The 17267-nt window shown below is 45.7% G+C and overlaps 2 protein-coding genes across 9 annotated transcripts in view; one reads left to right on the top strand and one right to left on the bottom strand.

Moving 5' to 3' along the window:
- The window catches only part of SNCAIP (synuclein alpha interacting protein), a 113965-nt gene that overhangs the window by 15719 nt on the left and 80979 nt on the right, over positions 1–17267 (top strand). The gene's annotated exons all lie outside the window — the stretch shown is intronic.
- On the bottom strand, positions 12743–15031 carry LOC135984338 (uncharacterized). Its single transcript, XM_065599276.1, has 2 exons — positions 14307–15031; positions 12743–13312 (listed from the first exon to the last, which is right to left on the bottom strand). Exons 1-2 carry the CDS (start codon positions 14881–14883, stop codon positions 12837–12839), a joined length of 1053 nt encoding a protein of 350 aa, XP_065455348.1. The 5' UTR covers positions 14884–15031; the 3' UTR covers positions 12743–12836.

Consider the following 17267-nt stretch of genomic DNA (forward strand, 5'->3'; position numbering starts at 1 on the left):
AGTCACAGAAAGGTCAGCAAATAATGTAGTTTTCACTACATCAGTATACCCACAAGCATAATGGGGGGTGCTGAAAGATGAGGCCGAGGGTAGGGAATTGGCAAGAAAGCTGTATTGACCCTGCATTGGTGGCTCCTGTCCCAGAGGGCTGGGCATGGGTTATGTACGTTCATCAACCATTCAGGAGGCATGGTGTAACTGACACTTTACAATATGTTGTATTTCATCTAGAACAAGTAATGTTTGATGTAAAGAGTAATGGCTTATGGTAGAATCACACTAATTTTGGAAATTATAAATGTGAACCAAGAATCCTTTAGCATTCAAACAGTTAATTTCCTCTCCGTTTTTTGACTGTACATTTAAATATTCACACAAGCTTCTATTGTTTCATTGCTTACATTAACAGGGTACAGTTTATGTCAGATAATTTAGGAGCACTGTAAGTTGATCTCCTGATTATCATCTAGTAGCTTGCCTTCCGTTTTAAGGAAAAGGAATAAGCAGTGGCTTTTATGTGGAGTTCACTGTATTTCAGTTGCTAGTAATCTTTGAAATAATGAAGTGAACTACAGATAATCTTGACATGAAATAGTACAGCATTTTATGTTTCTCTTTCAGTGTTCCAAGCAACCATGACTTGATCCATATAAGTCTTTTGTTCACTCTCAAATCTGAGTTTAATGGAGGATTTACAGAAATATTGGACAGCACAAGTATTTGTGTATGATTGATGCAGTGTTCTGTATATATCGTATAGTTCTGCATTATAAATTATTTGGTGTTTTAGTATTAAAAACAGATGAACATATAGCTTTAGCATTATTATATATGCACAGGAGATGGATACAGTAGATTCCACTTATTAGCAACCTCTCTGTTCTCAGCAAAAAGTTGCTATAATTCAAAGGTTTGCAGGGCTTCAGCCAGGGAAGGAAGTGCCCAGGACACACTGAGCCAAAGTCACTAGGGCTGGGCCAGGGCTCAGCATGGTGGGCACAGAGAAGTACCCGGCAGACCTGTGGGCCCTCCCCCCGCCCCCATGTGTCCTTGCTCACTGTGGAAAGTCTCTGCCCTTCCTGTGGCTGTCCTGACCTCAGCCTCCCCTCCCAGATATAGGCAGGGTTGCAGCCAGGGCACACAGGCCAAAAAGCTGTTCATAAGCAGCAAGCCTGTTGCCAATATCAGAGTCCCATTAACATTAAAGTCAATGGCATGGGATTGGTTCCCAGCAAAATGTCCCTGTTAACCAGAAGTTGTTAACATCAGGATTGCTATTAAGTGGCATCCACTGTATATGCATATATAGTGTGTGTGTTTGTGAATTCTGAGCATCCTCAAAATGTACTAAAAATGTGTTGTTCATTCCTGCCAAGAGCCATGAGTCAGTGGAAAATAATTGGTAAAATCATCTGAAATATACACATTCACAATTTGTTAATATTAATCTCTTAAATGCAAGTTACAGATATTTACCCATTAATTTTATTTTTAGTGATATTTTGAAACTCCTGAGAATTCCTGTTTGTGAATTTGCTGCATTGACACTGATATTTAAAGTAGCCTAGAAAATGTAGATAAGTTAATAATAAATATTATTTTATATTATTAAGACTTACTGACAGGTTATAAAGGTTTATGAAGGATGGAAAGCAAGGTTGCTGGCTTTTGATTTGAGAATATCACTTTGTGAATGCAACTTTTGTGTTTTACTTGCAATGTCATAAATTCAATCTGAAATCACAATTATTGTATATGTATTTTTTTAAGAGTTGCAGTTTTCACTCAGAGTGACTGTTGCACTAAAATTTCATAGCAAGTGGTGAAAGTAAGTGTGTATCTTTTAAGCCTATTTCATTAAGCAATATTTTCGAGTCTGTGTCCAGTTCTCGAGAATGACAAAAGTATAGATTTGTTCAGTTTTAGTGTTTTTGCACACTCAGATTTCTAGAAAGAACTTTGTCAAACAAAGTTTGTATATGGATGTGTTATTTTAACCTGGGTTTAGAATTATAATTAAATTACCAGTATTCAAAACAAATGTATTCAGAGATATTTTTAGTAGGCTTGTTTAAGAAAATATTTTTGTAGACTGTAAAAATTACAGCGAAACACTTACTAGCTGTCCAATTTAAACATGAAGCATTGCACATTAATTGCTCAAAAATATATCAGTGGCATAGTTCCCACTGCATTATGCATACTTTATTTTATTATTGATTGGTCTCGATTTTGCTTCTAACTTAACTTCTTTCCCATTCATATCGTTGTAGGTCCTGTAATTCTTTCTTTACTTGGTCCTTAATTTTAGTCTGATCATTTCTGTCTCATGTCTTTGATGTTTTTCTAACATTTAAAACAGAAAATGTATGCTTTCTTGAAGGAGCTGTAGCTTGTAGATTGCTGAGTGCCTTTTGTGAGTTCAGAGTTCATATTTGGGACCTTATTCTGCAATATGAGTAATCCCTTTTTTATCTGAATAGTCCCATTCATTTCAATGAGATTATTTTTGTAAGTAAAGTTGCAGTATCAACCCATTGGCTTGGATTTGGCTCCTACTGTCATGCTGCCTGGTATGGGACACAGCTAAGAGTGCCAATCTCAGTTCAGACTGCCAGAAAACAGGGCACGCACCCCAAACTGGTGGTATATTCTATTAAGATTTCACCAAGTCAGTAACAAATGTGTGCTTCCAGAATGCTGTACTAGCTATTATGGAGCCACAGACAGTCCCCTTCAGGCCCTCTAACCCCTCATACACCACCCAGAAAAACCAGACTTCTGTGATAAATTATTATTAAAACCACAAATCACATATATTGGGTTCTTCCAGTTCCAAAGAACCAGACACTCACCCCAGATCAATATGTACTTCTGGATCTCACTCAAAAACCATGCTGGTAGACAATCTTTTAGTAAACTAAACTGAAGGTTTATTTTATTTTATTTGTATTTATAATCAACTGTAATGTATATGATTCACTTTAACCATTTAATAACTCTCTCTATTTTTTATATATATATAATGTGTGTGTGTATATAATAGAGAGAGTTATTAAATGGTTAAAGTGAATCATATACATTACAGTTGATTTCAGAGTTTGTAGATCAAAATAATATCAGTGATATTAAATCTGCTAGTTTGCAGTAAGTCTCTCTGGATCACCCAAAAGATTGGGGGTCCTCAGTCCATTATTCAAAGCTTCCCTTTGTTAGATATCATAGTTAAGGCTGTGAGTCTGTCACGGAAGTCATGGATTCTGTGACTTTCTGGGACCTCCGTGACTTCTGCAGCAGCCAGTGCGGCTGATCTAGGAGCCGTCTGAGCAGCTCAAACAGCCTCTGGGTCAGCTGCACCAACCGCTGCAGAGGCAGTCTCGGGCCACCGCCTCCCCCCCCCCCCCCCCCGCCAGCAGCAGCAGGAGTTTGGGTGTGGGAGGGGGCTCAGGGCTGGGGTAGGGGTTTGGGGTGCGGGAGGAGATAAGGGGTCTGGGCAGCACTTACCTCAAGGAGGGGCTCCCCAGAAATGGCGACATGTCCCTCCACTCCTTGGTGGAGGCGTGGCCAAGCAGCTCTACACGCGGCCTCTGTCTGCAGGCACTTGGTTCCCGGACAATGGTAGCTGCGGAGCCAGTGCTTCGGGTGGGGGGACAGCGTGCGGAGCTCCCTGGCCACCCCTCCACCTAGGAGATGAGAGACATGTCGTTGCTTCCAGGCAATCGCGTGGAGCCACGTAGGGAGCCAGCCAGCCCCCCCAAACGCCTCCAGCACCAGCGGGGGTCCTGGGCCACGTGCTGCCGCCTGCCTCCCCCCAGCACCAGCGAAGGTCCTGGGCCATGTGCCACTGCCCGCCCCCCCCCCCCAACAGCAGCAGGGGTCCCAGGCCATGCAGCACCACCCGTTTCCCCCCCCCCCCCCCCAGTACCAGCAGGGGTCCCGGGCTGACCCCCCCACATGCCCTGAGTTCACCCTGGCGTCCCTGGCCCCCTGCCCCAGAACACCCACAGAGCCCCTGGGCCACCCCCTTCCCCAGAGCACCCAAGTTTTAGTTAGGGGTATATAGTCACGGACAGGTCACGGGCCGTGAATTTTTGTTTACTGCCTGTGACCTGTCCATGACTTTTACTAAAAATACCCGTGACTAAAATGTAGCCGTTTTGGAGCATAAGCTTTCGTGGGTGAATACCCACTTCGTCAGAGCTCTGGAAATTTCACCCACGAAAGCTTATGCTCCAATACGTCTGTTAGTCTATAAGGTGCCACAGGACTCTTTGTCGCTTTTTACAGATCCAGACTAACATGGCTACTCCTCTGATAATAGGAATAGTTGATTATCCTTAATGGCCCATCTTCCATGGCTGACTGATCTTAATGTAAATCTGTCTTACAATATGTTCGAGATACAAACACATAGCAAACATTCATAACTTCATATACAATGACAATGCATGCATATAAATAGGATAACATTGTTCAACAGATCACAACTTTTCTAGTAGTATCTTACAAAGCATACTTTGCATAGGATTTATCACAACTGTGCAACAGGGGTTCTGCATCAGTGGTTATACCGTAGTGTAAGCATGGTCATCTTTCTTTTTATACAGTGTCACACCTACAACTGAAGGTTGGGATCCCAAGTCCAAAAGTTAAAAATCCAAAGAAGTTTTATCCTTCCTTTTTTAGTTTTTAGAATGTATTTGAGTTTATTGGTGTAGTGGGGAGGAGAGAGAGAACAATATTATGTGGTGATACTATAAGACAGGATTTATTAAATTTAATTTAGATTTTCAATGGTAATGTGAAAAATGTAAGTTTTATAAGCAATAATAAGAAGAAAAAAAACTTTTTCCTTAACAAGAGATGTTTGAAGCCAATCAGGATGCTGAAAAACTAAAGCACTTATAAAGAATCCGTTCAAAATATTTGCAAATCCCAGTTTTGCTACAGACATTGGATCCCTGGAAAGCAATATGATACGTAACTTCTCCTTGAGGGAAAATACCCCCATAAAACTGAGAAGACAACAAAATAACATGTATTGTATTTACCTTTGCCATAACCCTTAAGAAAAACGAAAGTAGTTCTCTTTTTAATCTTTCAAACTGAGTTTAGGGGATATTTAATAAAATGTAGTTGGGCTTTTTATTGCATACCCCACTCACAAAGTATGATCTACTCTTCAGTGCCCAGCCCCGTCTGAGAGAAGTGGTGATTTGGAGCTAGTGCAGCTAATCCCAGAACTACTACTTCATTCTTTGGCTAATGTGCAAGAGCAAGTCAGCACCTTGTTTCCTGTAAACTCGGGTGGATTTTCGAAGTGTTGAACTGGGCTGTGCACAGATGTCTTGACTTGTACAGTCTGAATGCTTTGACCCCCAACTTAGTTTATTGTACTTGACTCTTTGAGTTGGTAGCACAGTGCAGTGCAGTCTGTTACGTGCGTCTCAGCTACATTAGTAGTCAATCATTTTTAGCTGTGTGGTGTAAATGTGAAGTTCAAGCTCTGTAGCATATAAATCAGGGGTTCTTAAACTGGAGGTTTGGACCCCTCAGGGGGTCGCAAGGTTATTACATGGGGGGTCACGAGCTGTCCGCCTCCACCCCAAACACCGCTTTGCATCCAGCGTTTCTAATGGTGTTAAATATATAAAAAAGTGTTTTTAATTTATAAGGGGGGTCACACTCAGAGGCTTGCTATGTGAAAGGGGTCGCCAGTACAGAAGTTTGAGAACCACTGATATAAATTCATGTAGGTATTTTTTAATAGACTTGCTCATTCTGTGCACGTCTAGATTTCCAAATATAAGCAGTCTGTTTTCCCACCTGGTAGGCCTATCAGCTGATTGTAATAGATCGAAAGGACTCTGTATACAGCTTCTGGGTCTTCCTATTGGAAATAACCATGTAAATGATCCTGATGCATTCTTATAGATTTTTTTTTTTATTACAGACCATGAGTAATGTTCAGACAAATGAGAGATTGGAAAACATCACTCTACAAAATAGAATATGGTTTGTCTAGTACTTCAGTATTGTGCTCTGTCACAATTTGAAACAATTGATTAAAGGGACAAGTCCTTACATATTAGTGTCTGTAACATTTAAAATTCTGTGGGTGTGCCTGGTCTCCTATTGAAACTCAGCCATAACTCCCGTTATTAGTAAAGGGAGTTCTGTGTGTGAATTTATAGCGAAATAATGTGTACAACCAACTCTTGAAAGCTAACTTCACAAGGTAGCCTCCAGTTCTCCCTTCAGGGAAGGATTCCTGAGCATGTACAGGGGGAGAAGATGTGGCTTGCAGTTCTAGGCTCCCTGGTGATATTAGGTTCTGTCTTTGCCATTCCTAGGGCAGTTACATAAGGAGCTAGTCATTACATATATCGCTCTGGGTCCTTCTAACACCAGGAGGGCTCCTCAGAGAGAGAGAGAGAGAGAGAGAAAGAGAGAGAGAAAGAGAGAGAGAGAGATGTAGCTACATACTTTCCTACATGGAGCTTTCTGCGTTCCCTTTGACAGAGCTAAAAAGCATAGACTAAGGAATTAATTCTGAGGGCAGTGGAAATATGCTGGTTCTTCCATATATGTCAGGGTATGTGTAAGTGTTCATGCCCCTTATGCACGTGAGATCAGTTGTTTGAATAGCAGTGTTCATCAGGGGTGCACATGTGCCCTGTGCCGCCTTCTGCCTCTGTATGAGGGCATAAAGGGTGGAGTGGCCCCAACCCTTTCTGTTCCCTCTTCTTACCTGCGGTAGTGAGATGGGACCTTGTTGGTGTCCCATCTGCTAGTCTGTAGCTCCAATTAAAACTCTTCAGAACTCTTATACTTCACACATGGTGGACTGCTGTGAATGAACGTGACCCATTTGGCCTGATTTTGGATGGTCAGACCCTCTTTTACACCCCACTTTATAGGGCATCTCGACATAGCAGACTCTAAGCTTTCAGGCTTCAGTCCCTGCCCTTCCTATGGTGGGCTGATCTCTTTAAAAGATGGGCACAGGAGGTGCCTCTTCTGCTTGGGCAAGAGTAATTTACTGGTAGATGCTCAGTATACCGGTCACTCTCTTTGAGAGCTTGCAAGTTGTGGGATACTCAACTGAAGCTTTGTTTCCTGGATCAATCAATGACTGTCTCTTCAGATCCCATAATAGGTACAAGAGCATAGCAGGTACCGGGGGTGGGGGGTTGGGAAACCATCCATGACCAGCCCATCTAGCAAATTTGTGATGCCTAAAATTAGCATGGAGAAGATTCCAGCAGCGAACAAAGACCCAGAACTGAAGTTGGTACCATCAGCATGGAAGCTAGCGCTGTCACCTTTGGTACTGAAGTCTGGCAGTGAGAGAGGCTGCCAACTTGCGGCGAGAGATCCATGCTAGTTCTAATCTAGCTAGCATGCTAAAAATAGAAGTGGTGGGAGAGCCTCGCTGCTGAAGTACAAATCTTTCCAAGATGCTGAGTATGTACAGCTACAGAGAGGATACTTGTGCATCGTTTTCTTGCCATGAGCCTTCCTGCTACAGTGATCTCCAGGCCATTTATATGCCTTTTCACAAATTTTTCCTTGTCTCAAGGTCAGATGGTACAAGGCTCATCCTGGTAGCTCCATACTGTCTGAGACAGTTTTGGCCATCAAACCTATTGCAAATGTCCTGTCAGCCTCCCAACCATTTCCCAGACCACCTGAACGAAATAGCTTACAATTATGGTCATGTATTGCACTCAGACCCAAAGTCTTTGCACCTAATTGCTTGGCTATTGGGCTCGTTGAGCACTGCTGACAGAAACTGCTCCTGTTCAACAATTCTCATACAGAGCAGAAAGCTGTCCACTACAAAGTCCTAGTCCTTGAAATGAAAAAAGATTCTTCATATGGGAAGCCTAACACCATCTAGACCCAGTAGAGGCTCAGACACAGATGCCGGAACTAGGAGTGCTGCGGGTGCTGCTGTACCCCCTGGCTTGAAGTGGCTTCCATCATATACATTAGAAAGCAAAATGTGGCAGCAGAAAATGCTTCAGTGACACAAACTGCCCCTGGCCTCTGCTCTGAAAGAGATGGAGCAGGCCAACACTGCCCACATATTGGAAGGAGATGGGACAAACATGTCCATGAGATGGGTTGAACCTGCACACCTCCCGGGCAGCTTCCACCATGAAATTTCCTGCCAGTTGTGGCTGGAATTGTAAACTGCTTCTCCGAATGGAACCTGGTTGTGGATTCCACCTTGAGAGCAGCTGCTTGTGTGAGTGTAAAAAATATCCCTCTACCCCATGGGGTAAACTGACTCTAGTATGTTGGAAAATTTGAATATTGTCTGACAGCATTACCCAATGCTGCATATATTTCCAGTAAAGTTATGATTACACTTGTATTTTGGTCATGTGCCAAGACTGATGGTGTGTTTGAGATGCAGAAAATTATATTCATAAAAATGGAAATTATAGTGAGACTGCACACAAAAACAAACTTTCCTATGACACTGTTGTTTGCTTAAAAACTAAACAGTATACAGTTAAAACCAAATTATGTGCTCAGATTTTAAACTAAATCTAACCAATCACTGTTTTTCCTTACTTGTCCATTGTGGAAAACTAAATATTTGCTTTTGAAGCTAAGCTTCTGTCTTCTGAACATCTTCTGCTAGCATTTTTCTCAGTAAATAGAAGTATTCCAACCTCTGTTCACTAGCTAGGCTCTTCTGTGGTTAGAAAATAGGCGTACCGCTTGCTATCTTTTTTTCGCGGGAGAAGTGGAGAATGTGGAGCTAGGACATATTTTACTTCCTATAATTGCCTTCAGCAGATTGGACCTAGGCCTGGCACAGTAGCACTCCCTGATGGGCACAATAGCAGACCCTATCCTTGGGAGTGCAGGGACTGCCCCCTCTTAACATTATCTGGCATACAAACCACCCCAATGGAGGCAGGGGACTAAGTGGAACTAGAGCTGGTCAGGTGGCAGCAGGCTGTCCCTCCCAAAGGGTTGCTTCACTGTGTGCTCTCCCTCTATATGCCAAGCAGCTCAGATAGGAATTGTCTACTGAAGCATAGTCCCTCCTGGAGTGCCTCTTAGGCAGCATGGCTCTGTGCTTTTTCCAGTGCAGACCAATGACTAAATGCCACACTCAGACCTCAGCTGAACAGCAGTCTGATCAGAATCACCTTTTTCCATATGGAGATGTTGTTGTGCAGAAAGCAGAAATACAACAGGTATAGAAAAAGAATAAAACTACTGGTGTGTGAAAAGATGTTTGGTGACAAAGCAGAGCAGGATGGTTCTGAAACAATTATGAAGGGACAGGTTTGTTACAATTTGGTCAGGGCCAGCTCCAGGCACCAGCCCACCAAGCATGTGCTTGGGGCGGCGCCTGGAGGGGGGCGGCGCGGCAGGGCCTCGTCCGGGCTCGCCGCTCCCCCCCACCCCCCGGTACTCTGGCCAGTCGGGGAGAGCGGGGCCCTGGCTGGGCTCACCACCCTTCCCCCGGCGCTCCGGCCAGTCGGGGAGAGTGGAGAGCCGCGGCAAGCTCGCCACCCTCCTCCCGGTGCTCTGGCCGCCAGGGACTCTCCACTCTCCCCCCGGTGCTCTGGCCGCCGGGGAGAGCGAAGAGCCCCGGCTGGGCTCTCCGCCCTCCTTCCGGCGCTCTGGCCACCAGGGACTCTCCACCCTCCTCCCGGCGCTCTGGCCGCTGGGGGCTCTACACCCTCCCCCTGGTGCTCTGGCCGCCGGGGAGAGCAGAGAGTCCCAGCCGGGCTCTCCGCCCTCCTCCCGGTGCTCCGGCCAGTCGGGGATTGCAGGCCCGCGGCCGGGCTCGGCGCCCTCCCCTGCCGCACTGAGTGGGGGGGGGGGGGCGGCGGGTGGCTTTTTTGCCTAGGGTGGCAAAAAAGCCAGAACCTGCCCTGACTTTGGTGTATCTTGTGGTGGTTCTTTTGCCATTAAAAAATTCTAGCTGTCATTTGCTCATTTTTACTATTTAGTTTAATGGTTTTACTTGGTGAATTATAGTTATTTCACTAAAAAATCACTGACCAATAATAATCTCAATTCCCATTAAAAATTATTAGATGGCATCTCTCTAGAATTTGAAATACTCAGCTGTGCAAACAGTTTCTTACCTCTTTATCAATCACCTTTAAAACTGTGAGGTTGCCTCTCAGAAATCATGTCTCCATTGAAAATAATCCTTTAAATTGTGCAGTTGCTCCTTATGTTCAAACAGGAGACGTTTAACACAACTCTTCTCAGCTTTAAAAGTTCCTCCTCTTTCTCCATTGTTTCTCCTACTGTTGTCCAGTGTTCCTGTATCTTGGTGAGCATCCCAACCAAGGCGGGTGACATTTGGCTTCTTCACTTCCTCACTGCTTCTCCGTGTATTGGCAATAGTGATCACTTGAGAACAGTTAGCCTGATCCTGTGGCCTTGTCTACACTACGAGAGTAGTTCGATTTTACTTGCATCGAATTTTTGTAATCGATATTGCAAAGTCGAACGTGTGTGTCCACACTAAGGACAGTAATTCGACTTTGTGCGTCCACACTAACGGTGATAGCGTCGACATTCGAAGCGGTGCACTGTGGTCAGCTATCCCACAGTTCCCGCAGTCCCCTCTGCCCATTGGAATTCTGGGTGTAGCCGGCAATGCCTTCTGGGTAACAAAATGAGTCGAGGGTGCTTTTGGGAAACTGTCGTCATCCGTCCATCACTCCCGCCCTCCCTCCCTGAAAGCGCCGGCGGGAAAACAGTTCGCGCGCTTTTCCAGTCATTGACAGCGCGGACGCCACTGTACTCCGAGCATGGAGCCCGCTGCGACCATCGCTGCAGTTGTGGCCGCTCTCAACGTCTCGCAGCTTATCATAAAGGTTTCCCTGAGGCAGATGCAGAAAAGTCAGGCGAGGAGGCTACGGCACCGCGGTGATGTCCTGAAGTCTGAGAGTAGCACAGACCTGTCAGAAAGCAGGCGACCCAGCGCCGAGGACATCACAGTGGCAATGGGTCATGTTGATGCCGTGGAACGGCGATTCTGGGCACGGGAAACAAGCACTGAGTGGTGGGACCGCATAGTGCTGCAGGTCTGGGATGAATCCCAGTGGCTGCGAAACTTTCGCATGCGGAAGGGAACTTTCCTGGAACTTTGTGAGTTGCTGTCCCCTGCCCTGAAGCGCAGTGACACCCGGTTGCGAGCTGCACTGAGTGTACAGAAGCGAGTGGCCATAGCCCTCTGGAAGCTTGCAACGCCAGACAGCTACCGGTCAGTCGCGAACCAGTTTGGGGTGGGCAAATCTACCGTGGGGGTTGTTGTGATGCAAGTAGCCAAGGCAATCGTTGATGTACTGCTGCCAAAGGTAGTGACCCTGGGAAACGTGGAGGCGATCATAGATGGCTTCGCAGCGATGGGATTCCCAAACTGCGGTGGGGCCATAGATGGAACTCACATCCCTATCCTGGCACCGGACCACCAGGCCACCCAGTACATTAACCGAAAGGGCTACTTTTCCATGGTGCTGCAAGCACTGGTGGACCACAGGGGACGTTTTACCAACATCTACGTGGGATGGCCGGGCAAGGTTCATGACGCTCGTGTTTTCAGGAACTCTGGTCTGTTTAGACGGCTGCAACAAGGTATTTACTTCCCGGACCACAAAATAACTGTTGGGGATCTGGAGATGCCTATAGTCATCCTCGGGGACCCAGCCTACCCGCTAATGCCCTGGCTCATGAAGCCCTATACTGGCGCCCTGGACACTGAAAAAGAACTCTTCAACTACCGGCTGAGCAAGTGCAGAATGGTGGTGGAGTGTGCTTTTGGACGTCTCAAGGGGAGATGGAGAAGCTTACTGACTCGCTGTGATCTCAGCGAAACCAATATCCCCATTGTTATAGCAGCTTGCTGTGTGCTCCACAATCTCTGTGAGAGCAAGGGGGAGACCTTTATGGCGGGGTGGGAGGTTGAGGAAAATAGCCTGGCTGGTGATTACTCACAGCCAGACAGCCGGGCGATTAGAAGAGACCAGCGGGAAGCGCTGTGCATCCGGGAGGCTTTGAAAGCAAAGTTCCTGAGTGAGCAGGGTAACCTGTGACTTTATAGTTTGTGTACTGAGAAGCTAAACCTGCCCCCGTTTCTTTACCCAGTTAATGTTGACTATCCTATCCAGTTACATACCCCCTTCACCCCCCCTCCAACACACGTGTCGAAATAAAAATAGTTCTACTTTGTTAAAGCACACCGTTTTCTTTAATACTGTTTTCGCGGGAATTTTTTAAAACTGGGACGCAGACTGTGGTGCGGGGCGGGTGTAGTGTTGTGACGCGAATGCAGCTTCTAAACTCAAGGATTGACAGGCTCCGCTGCAGTGGGATGCTTGTTTCAACGGAGCCTGTCAACCCTCCTGTTCGGGACTGTGTGTATGGGGGGTCTATTTGACTTTGTGGCAGGGGGAGGACGGTTACAGATCCCATGCTGTGTGGCTCTGTCATCCTGCCTAAGGACCGGCGCTTAAGATCTGTAACTGCCCTCCCCCGCCACAAAGTCACAGAGCAACCCCCCCCCCCCCAACATTACATCAAAACAACCTCCCAGACTAACCGGGGCAACTAGTCACTGCATCACTGCACTGTGTATGTGCCCTGCTGCTGTGCCTGCCCCCGACTATGTACCCTGCCAAAGGAGACTGTCCTGTCCAATTACCAACCCCCTTTCCCCTCCTCCTCCAAAAGAACATGATTGAAACAGTAGTTAACAGAAACGAATTTTTTATTATCAACTACACATGGCATTGGGAGGTGAAACTTGGACGGGGGCTTGTGTCAGGCGGGAAGGAAAGAACTTTTCAAATTTTGGCAAATGAGAGCCTTCTGCTACTAGAGCTCTCTGCAGGGGTGGAGTGAGACTTAGCAGGGACTCTGCCGCCTCTCCTTCTTTGCACTTTGGGTGAGGTGGGTATGGGACTTGGTGGCGGGGGAGGGCGGTTAGAGATGGACTGCAGCGGGGCTCTGTCCTCCTGCCTCCGTTCCTGCAGAACATCCACAAGGCGCCGGAGCGTGTCCGTTTGCTCCCTCAGTAGTCCAAGCAGCGTTTGAGTCGCCTGCTGGTCTTCCTGCCGCCACCTCTCCTCCCGATCCATGTTGGCTTGGTGCATTCGGGTCAAGTTCTCCCGCCACTGGGTCTGCTGTGCTGCCTGGGCTTGGGAAGAGGCCATAAGCTCAGAGAACATGTCCTCCCGTGTCCTCTTCTTCCTACGCCTAATCCGCGCTAGCCTCTGGGAGTGTGATTCCAGGCTAGGTTGTGAGACAGTCGCAGACGGGGCTGTGGAAATGGGAAAAAGGGAGTGAATTCCTCAGAAAGATAAATGTAGTTGTGAACAAAGAACATAGTCTTTCTCTGTGAACAAGACCATGCACAGCACCTTTCACATGCGCACTCAGCACAAGGTCGAATTCTCGGCCTTCGCATTCAGTGCCTGGGGTCTTGAACAGCACATTTGAGAAGCGAGGCAGCACAACGGAATTTCTGTTGCAGGCAGACATGGTAAGCCGTACACTTGTGGCAGTTTAAAACTTTTATATTACCACTGGCCTCATTTCACATTTAAATCAATGTCAGTCCCTGCTGCCAGCAATCCGGCAAGCGGGAACTCTGCCCCTGTCCCACCCCCTCGCGGCTGTCCCCGGGAACGATCCCTTTCGGCTGCCCCTCTCCCGCCTCCACCGCGTGGCTGCAAACCAGCGGTTACAGTTCTGTAAAGGAACGGGAAAGCAGTCCCAACACTAACATTCCCCTACCTAATTAAAAGCAGGTCACCATGGCCGACATCACCCTGATGAGGATCTCCGAGAGCGACAAAGAGAGAATGCTCCGGGAAAGCCTCCAAAGACCAGGGCCGTATGCCGCCCTGCTGTGCAGAGCAATGATCCCCGAGTACTTGATAATCTCGTGGCGCGGCAACGTGTCGTACTTCGGAGGACCCAATAAGGCCGCTCTCCCCAAGAACCTCATGCAACGGCTTTCAAGTTACCTCCAGGAGAGCTTCATCGAGATGTCCCAGGAGGATTACTGCTCTATCCCCGGACACATAGACCGCATTTTACTGTAGCTGCAGTAGCAGGGAATAAACAGTAGAGCGGCTTGTGCAGGACAATCACTGAAAACCGGACATTGCTAGATTTCTTTTCAAAACTTGCACTGCCCATTACTAAACCGTTAAGCGCCTAGGGCACACTAATCATGAACAACCCATTCTTTTAATTGTTAATATTCCTGTTTTGTTAAAAATAAATGTTTAGATGTTTACAACACTTACTGGCTGATCCTTCACCAGATTCTGTGTCCGGGGTAACGGCTGGGGACGCTTCGTAGGGGATCTCTGTAAGGGTGATGAAGAGATCCTGGCTGTCGGGGAAATCAGCGTTGTGAGAGCTGCCGACTGCCTCGCCCTCCTCATCTCCTTCCTCATCTTCCCCGTCCCCTAACATGTCCGAGGAACCGGCCGTGGACAGTATCCCATCCTCAGAGTCCACGGTCACTGGTGGGGTACTGGTGGCGGCAGCACCGAGGATGGAATGCAGTGCCTCGTAGAAACGGGATGTCTGGGGATGGGATCCGGAGCGTCCGTTTGCCTCTTTGGTCTTCTGGTAGCCTTGTCTCAGCTCCTTGATTTTCACGCGGCACTGCGTTGCATCCCGGCTGTATCCTCTCTCTGCCATGTCTTTAGAGATCTTCTCGTAGATCTTTGCATTCCTTCTTTTGGATCGCAGCTCGGAAAGCACGGACTCATCGCCCCACACAGCGATGAGATCCAAGACTTCACGATCAGTCCATGCTGGGGCTCTCTTTCTATTCCCAGACTGCACGGCCATCACTGCTGGAGAGCTCTGCATCGTTGCCAGTGCTGCTGTGCTCGCCACGATGTCCAGACAGGAAATGAGATTCAAACTGGCCAGACAGGAAAAGGAATTCAAATTCAAATTTTCCCGGGGCTTTTCCTGTGTGGCTGGTCAGAGCATCCGAGCTCGCACTGCTGTCCAGAGCGTCAACAGAGTGGTGCACTGTGGGATAGCTCCCGGAGCTATTAGCGTCGATTTCCATCCACACCTAGCCTAATTCGACATGGCCATGTCGAATTTAGCGCTACTCCCCTCGTCGGGGAGGAGTACAGAAGTCGAATTAAAGAGACCTCTATGTCGAACTAAATAGCATCGCAGTGTGGACAGGTGCAGGGTTAATTCGATTTAACGGCGCTAACTTCGACATAAACGCCTAATGTAGACCAGGCCTGTGAATCCTCAATACATGCAACTCCCATTGAAGGTACCGGCGTTCTGTAGGCACTTACAGGATTGGGCCCTAACAAAAAGCATGTGTATTGCAAAGTAGAGGAATCTGAGTAGTTGTGTGGAGAACAGAATAGTAGTGGATAAAAAGTTACGGAATGGCAAATTAAAAGTTCCTCTTACTGTTAGTTTTAGTATTTCATAGTATGGAGTCTAACCCACGACTTAGATTAGAATTTGTCAGCAGGACACTTGTGGTCTAGTTTTTAACTGCAGTAGGAAGACCTGGTGTCTGAAAAACATTCAGAATAATATTGCATTATTGCACAAGATAAAGGAAGAAGAACCAGATGGCTTAAAAGGTAAATCTGACTATCTGTTGTCTTTTGAAATGGAGGGCAGCAGCTGCACACTTCTGCACAACCTTGTGTAGTCTTTTAAACCTGTACAAAGTAGGTATAAAAATGCTACTAAATCAAAATGGGAATGTTCTTGTACCCGCTTTGCCCATTTGTAGACATCTACACCAGTTGCAAGGTAGTGAAGAATGAGGCCCTTATCTCTATTGTGTACCATTTAAATTTGACAGAGTAAAGTAAGTTGGCCCCATCAATACTGTATCCCTCTGGTGATGGGAAGAGTATGTGCTGTGCCTATTCCTGCATTGGAAGTATAGTGAATAAGAGGGAAAATGGAGCATTCTTTCTAGGCTCTGCACACAAAAACCTTAGTAGAACGCTACCTGATTATCATGGAATATGGCTGTGATTCTAGTTCTGACACAGATAAGTAACAGTAGTAGATGATAACTGATGTATTGATATGCAGTTCTTCTATAAAATGAGCTGGCAAAGTTGTGACTTGGTATGTTCAAGGCCAACATATTTAGAATAAAATGGTCATTTTAGTTCATTTGCACACATCTTTTCTCTGAGTTCATGCAAAATGCTGGCTTTGTCTGAAGTGGTCCCTTCTCATAGTTACTACATTAAGTCCTGTTCTAAAGGATGAAAACTAGGAAATGAAGTAGTTACTGAGGAAAAAAAATCTCCTAGAGATTAATAGCATCTTCTTATCCATCTTTTTTGCAACAGGTAAATCACATTGCAAGCACAGCTAGCATTACTTATCTAACAACTTGGGATTTACACATATTCCTAATGGCTTTCAGAAGTTTAATAAAGGACTTGTGTTGATCTGTTTTTGCACCTTTTGACATGTCAATCAATAATGATACAAAACTGTAAGATCAATTTCAAAACCTCTCAGCTTCCTCATAAAAAGTAACTTCATTGACTTCTCAGATAATTTTACTAGAAGGTTGGTTGGAGAGACCTTAAATGCATTAATTATACTTGTATCATTATCAATATATTGCATAATGTTTTTTATCACATTTTGGAGCCTACCTAAGTGGCATCGGTTTGGGGTCCTAAGGAAGGTTTTCAAGAAATCATTTATAGATTTGTGAAATGATGAAGTTGTGCAGATAGGCCAGAAACCAATAATGCTATGTACCTGTAAGAGAAGACAGATGTTTGATGAGGAAGGTAAAAGCATAATTATTTTCATTTAACTAGCAAGTTGCTTGAAAGGACATATTACACAAGCTCTGTCATATGTATAAGACTCAAAGTTATAAAGCCAGAAATTGATCACTGTGATCATCTTCTAGTCTGACCTCCTGTATAACACAGACTGTAGAACTTCTCCAAAACAATTCCTGTTTGGACTAGAGCATATCTTGTAGAAAAACATCCAGTCTTGATTTATAAATTGCTAGTGATGGTAAATCCACCATGACCATTGATAAGTTGTTCCAATGATTAATTAGCCTTGCTGTTAAAAAATCTGTACCATATTTCTAGTCTGCATTTGTTTAGCTTCAGCTTCCAGCCATTATATCTTCTTATACCTTATGTTATAGCTTTTTTTTTAAAAGAACTGTGTGAGAAACATAGACTCATAGACTCATAGACTTTAAGGTCAGA

Source organism: Chrysemys picta, chromosome 6 (assembly GCF_011386835.1).
Source record: "Chrysemys picta bellii isolate R12L10 chromosome 6, ASM1138683v2, whole genome shotgun sequence".
NCBI lineage: Eukaryota > Metazoa > Chordata > Testudines > Emydidae > Chrysemys > Chrysemys picta.

Coding starts and splice junctions, on each gene's coding strand:
- LOC135984338 (XM_065599276.1), bottom strand. CDS start 14,883: ATGCAGAGCTCTCCAGCAGTGATGGCCGTGCAGTCTGGGAATAGAAAG. Junction 13,313..14,306: donor ATCTGGTGAAGGATCAGCCA/GTAAGTGTTGTA, acceptor CCATTTCCACAG/CCCCGTCTGCGACTGTCTCA.